Here is a 7,343-nt window from a genome sequence, read left to right on the forward strand (position 1 = left end):
AGCAGGGGTCAGCAACCTTTTTGGCCGTGAGAGCCATAAACACCACATTTTTAAAAATGTAATTTCATGAGAGCCATACAGTGCTCACAGTGCCGCTCCTGTAACGGCGCCTGAAAAAAAATTGACTTTATGGCTCCAGCCATACAATGCCGACCCCTGCTCGACAGCAGTGATTCCCAAAGTGGGCGCCACCACCCCCAGTGGGTGCTGCAGCAATCCAGGGGGCAGTGATGGCCACAGGTGCATTTGGGGGCGGTGAATAACTGTAAAGGGGCGGTGATAGTATGTGACAGGGGGCGCTAAGTAATATATTTTCTGGAAAGGGGGCAGTAGGCCAAAAAAGTTTGGGAACCACTGCTCTATAGCTTCTACAAATGAAGTACCTGTAGTTTTACTAGAAACAAATTGCTTAGTTCTTTTTCATCTATTCTTCAAGTATATTTTCAAGTGCCTCAGCATCCGGGTTTTTAAAAACATGCTCATTTCGTAATCCACAAAAGATGTCCTAGTAATGTATGAATCAGTAGTACAGATACAAATGAAAAAATTTTGAGTATATGGAGGTAATTCAGGATTTTGTGCAAGCCTTTAAGTACTCTTTTATATGTTACAAAAAACATGCTAGGTCTTCACAATTATATATAATACTTTTTTTTAAACAGAGAATGACTTGGGGACTAAATTCAGTCATATCTTTCTTAGATACCTACTTCACATCAAATTTTCTAGAACAAAAACTATTTATTAAACCTCAAACACGAAAACAACATATTAACTGGTTTTTACAAACTCTAGTTAACATGAGGTTGATTTATTCTTACTAACACGTGAATACTTGTCTTGAACGATGGGGGTCAGGTTCGTGAACATGGCTCAAGTGTTCTAACAACGAAACAAGCAATAGTTGGTTTGCAACTGCAGATGGAAAAGTCGAGTGTGGTAGAGGTCCTCTCACAGCCTGGAGTTCTGCAGGAACATCAGATTCTAAAAATGTAAAAAAGAATACCAATTTTAAATAAACTGGAAATATTTTCTGTGATGATAAAAAATACAAATGTGAACAAATAATAGTAATGCACACATTATTAAACAAGTCTGGAGATAAGAATAAAAGAAGTCAGAATAAAGTGATGTTAAATAAGGGGAAATGTCCTTGCAAATGGTTTCGAGGTATATTCTATTTTTTTTTAAACTCTTAACTTCTGTGTATTGGCTCATAGGTGGAAGAGTGGTAAGGGTGGGCAATGAGGGTCAAGTGACTTGCCTAGAGTCACACAGCTGGGAAGTGTCTGAGGCCGGATTTGAACCTAGGACCTCCCGTCTCTAGGCCTGACTCTCAATCCACTGAGCTACCCAGCTGCCCCCCTTTGAGGTATATTCTAAAAGAAGAACACAACCTGAAGGAGAAGTAGGAGGGCATGTGATGGGGAGGGATAGAGAATTAAATTAAAAGAGGCATGAGAGTAGCAAAAATTAAGTGACAGATGATAAATGGATTTGCTTAGCATAATTCCGTGTTGAGAAACACATAAGAATTAAAGTTAGTGTGACTGGGGAGCGTTTGATGGAAAGCTTTGAACACCAAGCAGAGAAGCTTCTATTTCATATAATGAACCACAGAGAGCTATTGTCAACTCTGAAGAAGAGCAAAATAATAAAGTGTACATAAGTACAAACATTCTAATAACTAAGCTAAAAATGGTTTTGTGGGATTAAAGACTAAATTGAGATACAAGCTAGGAAACTATTGCAGTACATGTGTAAATAAAAGGATCAAATCCAAAAGATACATAAGAGGAAAACTCAAAGCCTTAGAAATGGATTAATTGGAGAGAATGGGAAAGAGAACACCATTACTTCCCCAACCTTGGAGAACTTGCAAGATAGTCAAACTGAGAAACTGGGAATCAATAACTGTGTAAGGGGAAGATGTGCTCCACTTTCAAAATGTCAGGTGTCAGTGAGACAATCAAGTAAAAATATCCTATCGCTTAGTGGCAAAACAAGAAAGGATTCCAGGTACAACAGTTACATAGGATAGAAATTTTGATATTTAAATACATTGATTAGTTGAAACCACAATGACATACTTTAAGGGTGAAGTGTATTAAGAGAAAGAACAGAAGATCTAAGGGGAAGTAAAGCAAACAGTAGCAGAAGGAAAAATGGGACAAATGTTAAAGAAAAAAGTAGAAAGTTCAAGAAACTAGGCAGTCAATAAGGTCAAATGAAGCTGAGAGGTTCAGAAACACAAGAACTGCAAAGAGGGCTCTGGATTTCACTTAAAGGTCACTGGTAACCTTGGGGAGAGCAGTTTTTAATTCAAATCAACATCATGATAGAGTGGAAAGAGCCTGAGTTATACTTAGATTTGAGAACTAGGCTCAAATACTGCCTCTGCCATTTACCATATCAATTTTAACTCCTAAGTCCCAATTCCTCATCAGTAAAATAAAGGGGTTGACCTAGATTTACTTCTAAATTCTCTTTCAGCTCTGACATTTTATAACTATTACTGTAAGCATGTATATGTGTCTATTGTGTATAGAGCACATCCTGAACATAAAAAGGTTAAATTAAAAATTACCCTTCCTTTCAAAGAACAATAATTCAGTAGCAGAGAAACAACATACAAAATAACAATATCAGCTGTTCACATTTATAGAGTGCCTATTTACTATACACTTTCCTTGTAAAGACACTTTGAGATAACTATAGCAAGTAAAATCATCTTCATTTTGCAAATTAAAGTCCAAGGTGCAAAGAATCTCAGTCAACAAGCTAGCAAGTGTCAGTCAGTGCTAAAGACCAAGTCTTATTACTCCAAGTCCTGTGCTATTCCCATTAAATCTCTTCAAACAAAATGATATCAGTATAAGGTACTGTGAGTCAGAGGCCTCAAGTTCAAAACCTAACTCTGATACTACCTACATGACGACCTTGGTCAAGTCCCTTAATCTTCCTGGGCTTTAGTTTCCACATATAAAAAGTGAAGGGGTTGGACCAGATGGCCCCAGTATCTCTGATAGCTCTAGATCTATAAATCTATAAATCAGGACCCCTGAAACAAAAATAAATACTGAGAGTGGGTAAAGGGCTGGTGAAGGAATCAGAAAAGTCTTCATGAAGAAAGTGGTATATGAGCTTAGGTCTTGATGGATAGGTAGAATTTACCAAGCAAAGACCAAGATGAAATTTAGGAAGAAGGCACAGAAAGCATTCCATTCATTGCAAAGGCATAACTAGAAAAATAGAGAGCAGGGATCTGAGAAGCACAATTGGTTGGGGAAAATATAATGTGGAAAATAGCAAGTGATAAGACTAAAAAAGCAAACTGTTGAGTCTTAAATGACAGGCTAAAGAGTTTTATTGGATTTTATAAAATAGTTTTAAGAATAGGAGTAACAAAATCAGATTTATATATACGGAAGATTAAGCTGTTAACAATGTGAAGAAAGGATAAGAAGGAAAAAGACTGAAAATAAAAAGGCTAAATTCATTTAGTGGAGTCATAAAGGCAAAAAACAGATTGGCAGGATGTTAAGAAGAAATTAGTATCAAGGAAAAGTAGTAGTAGATTACTCCCTTAATTGTTGAAAGGGAAGAGGAGAAAGGTTTCCTTGTGATGTGGGAAGGAAGCATGACTAGTAGTCTGAGGATAAGAGGGCAGAAATATTTTGAAGTAGAAAGGAAGGAAATAGCAGAGGTAGTTGAGGTAAAAAACTAGGGAGGGAGAAAGTGAAATAGCTCTACCACTTACTACTTAGTATTCTGCTTAATGTTATGAGTGTCAGTTTTCTCATCTGAAATATGTTCACAGGGTTGTTGTGAGAGCTAAATGAGTTCATAAAAAAGCACTAAATAAATGGAAGCTCTTATTATAAAACATATTGTACTACAGTGGGATGAGCACTAGATTTTAAGTCTAAGGGCCTAGGTTCAAGACTCAGTATCTATACTACTTACTACCTGTGCAACAGCAGGTTAAGTCATTTAATCTCTATGAATCCAAGTTTCCTCATCTTTAAAAGACAGAATAATGAAATTTAAATATACCCATTTCACACAGTTTTGAGAAAAGTGTTTTGAAAGGCTGAAATGCTATATAAAATTGGGTTATTACAGAAAGGTGATATTTTTTACAAGCCACTGTTAGAAGTCTCAGAAGTTAGTAAAGGCAGGGGCCAATTGGGTAGCTCAGTGGATTGAGAGCCAGGTCTAGAGACGGGAGATCCTAGGTTCAAATCTGGCCTCAGCCACTTCCTAGCTGTGTGACCCTGGGCAAGTCACTTGACCCCCATTGCCTAGCCCTTACCACTCTTCTGCCTTGGAGCCAATACACAGTACTGACTCCAAGATGGAAGGTAAGGGTTTTAAAAAAAAAAAAGTTAGTAAAGGCAGAACCACAGCACCTATTTTGCAGTGACCTGGGCAAACTTCTAGCCTAGGCCAGCTAAATGATGCAAATTAGGGAGATAGCCTAGATTACCTCTAAAATACCTTATAGCTCTAAATTTATGAGCTCCAACACAAATACAAGAAAAAAGAATTTAGTATTGCCCTTGTGAATATTAACAACAATTTGTTAAACACTCTTTTTATTAAGAGGTTTGGTAGATCAAAGGTTAGGGGTTTGGCAGCCCAAAAAAAGCAGGAAAAACTAATATTATGTAATACTCTCTTATTAAGGAACCTTGGATAAATTCTCTGAATTTGTTTCTTTATCTTAGAAAACAGAAAAACACTTTTGTATTTACTTTCTAGAGCATAAAATTTTTAAAGGATGTTTATGTATAGAACAGATTCTATGTAAACTCAACAGTACTATTAATAACCCAGTCTCACAAAATTTTTTTTACAATTTTATCATGGTTCACTACTTTAAGAAGTAATCTTGAGTTCACAGAAAACCTTATCACAAGACTACACACAAGGTATACTTACATGTTTACAGATGAACTGCTTTTCTGGATTATCTGTGAGGCTTTACATTTTTGGAAATTCATTTAAACTTGTCATCTTACTTGTTCATTAAAAATGAAGATAAATTTTGCAATTTTCCCTCTTACAAATGAAAATAAATGAATTATAGATTTAGAGCTTTAAAGGTCATCCAGTTAGAATTTTATCTTTTAAGAAACTGAAACCCAGAATAAGGTCTCACAAGTTATTAAGTCAAACTCAAAACTCAAGTCTTCTGATTCCATAACCACTATTCTGTCCATTATACCATTCTAACTCTCCTTTAAAATACCAAGCATTGGGGGCAGCTGGGTAGCTCAGTGGATTGAGCCAGGCCTAGAGACTGGAGGTCCTAGGTTCAAATCTGACCTCAGATACTTCCCAGCTGTGTGACCCTGGGCAAGTCACTTGATCCCCACTGCCTACCCTTACCACTCTTCTGCCTTGGAGCCAATACAAAGTGTTGACTCCAATGCGGAAGGTAAGGGTTTAAAAAATTTTTTAAATAAATTGTAAAAAATACCAAGTATGTACATATTCTCTTTTATTTATTTTCATAGGTGAAGAAATTATAATAAGGTGTCATATAAATACAACTACCCAATATTTTAATATATATTCTTCTTTTAAATAACTTGGGATAAGTCAATTTATGTTCCCTGCACTTACTGCTACAAGAGCATTAAAAAATAACTGAATTTTTTATTATTACATTTGCAGTATACATTATGACATTTACTACACAGCTTACACTAAAAAAATTTTTTTAATAATTCTATAAAGGCATTTTATTCAAATCCAGTAAAACCTGGCCTGAATGTCCTTCATTTCAAATGCCACCTAAAAGCACAGCAACTGTCAGTTGTTTATATGACATATTCCTTAACTAACAAATACTAAAATAATTGAACTTGTTCAATTTTCAGTTGAGTTCTCCAATCTGCCTTATATTTTATATAGAATAGGTTTGTTGTACTACTTGATGATGTCACAACTGTGTTTGTCACCTTTCTCCTCTGGATTATAAACTTCTTGAGATAAGAGTTAACCAAAACTGTGAAATACCCATAGTTCCTGGCACAAACCACTGCGTTTATTTTGGGGGATACTTTACAACTGATAAAGCTGAGTGGATTATGTACTGCATCCCTCTAAGTCGTCTCTAGTTACATCACTGTTAAGGAAGCAAATGAAAACATAAACTGAACAGTAAAACTAAATAGCTGCTGTGGCTGTCCAAAGATGACTTTGGCATGAACTTTTCAGTATAAATACCCTAGAGCACAATAAAAAAAAAATCCCTCTATTTTTTAATGTTCAAAAACCAAGGGCATGGGGACAATATCATTACTTTAAAAAAATTCTTTACTGATCCTTGACCTCAGCAGTAAAAAATGTGTTTTCCTTCAAGCTGAAAGTATCTCCATTTCTTGGTCTCCAAGGGAGACGACAGGTTTTGCCTATGTGAGTTTACCTGGTTCCTTTATCTCAAGCTATCTCCTGAACCTCCTGGAACAAGCTCGCAAGCTCAAACAAGTCTAGCAAAAGAATAGAAAAAGAAGTATGTGTTTGTATGGGGATGGGGGTGGGGGGAGGAGATGAGATGGAAGGTGTAAGGGGAACTGAGATTTGGAGGAAAAAAAGCATTTGGTTCACCAAATTGAATTAAGTTTCTACGGTGTGCCAGATAAGAGGAGGTAAAGACCTGCGCTTCGGCTAATTGGGGTTCTGTTTTGCTTTGTTCTGTTTTTATCTATTCCCACCACCAACCCTGTGGGACACTGGCGTCCTCATTGCCCGGGTCCCCCGGCCTAAACAAACAAGTCTGCTCACCATCATATCGGATGTCCGACCCCTCCTGAGGGAAGTCTATGGCAGGTGGCGGTGGCAACCCTGTAGCTCTGGCGCCCTTTGCCTCACATTCCTGAGATTCAGAATCGTCCTCGAGCATCGCTCGCACCACAGGAGCAGGGGCAGCGACCGCCCCATCCAAAGACTCCGTGGGGTCCTCAGCCCCAAGATGCGGCAGCCGATTTGCAAGAAATGCCAGTCTCTCCAAGGAGGCGCAACGAGCCCCCGGAAGTGACTGCTAGAGGACCGGAAATCGACTCAGTGCGGAAGAGAAGTAAGCCGCCCAGAGCCTTAGCCGAAGCGGCACCACCGTGCGCCCCCTTCCGGGATGAGGGAGAAGCGTTGACGCTACGACCCCTGTCGGTGAGTGCGTGGAATCGCTCTCCTCTTAGACACGGCACGACCCCAGGTCTTTCCCTCAACCCCGCCCCCAGAAAAAAAAAATACAAAAATATGGAGGCTCTGGGTTCCGGGAATCTCTTCCTCCGTCGTCGTCTTTCCTGCCGCACTACCCTACCCTCCATCCATCT

At 38.3% G+C, this 7,343-nt stretch overlaps 1 protein-coding gene across 1 annotated transcript in view; it reads right to left on the reverse strand.

Moving 5' to 3' along the window:
* The window catches only part of EIF2AK1 (eukaryotic translation initiation factor 2 alpha kinase 1), a 33,519-nt gene extending 26,514 nt beyond the window's left edge, over positions 1 to 7,005 (reverse strand). Inside the window, exons 1-2 of the mRNA XM_044660171.1 lie at positions 6,796 to 7,005; positions 826 to 984 (exon numbers count right to left, since the gene is read on the reverse strand). Coding sequence (XP_044516106.1) covers positions 826 to 984; positions 6,796 to 6,913 — 277 coding nt within the window. The 5' untranslated portion in view covers positions 6,914 to 7,005. The remainder of the gene's footprint in view (positions 1 to 825; positions 985 to 6,795) is intronic.
* Positions 7,006 to 7,343: the final 338 nt, after the last annotated feature.

This window comes from Gracilinanus agilis, chromosome 1 (genome assembly GCF_016433145.1).
Source record: "Gracilinanus agilis isolate LMUSP501 chromosome 1, AgileGrace, whole genome shotgun sequence".
NCBI lineage: Eukaryota > Metazoa > Chordata > Mammalia > Didelphimorphia > Didelphidae > Gracilinanus > Gracilinanus agilis.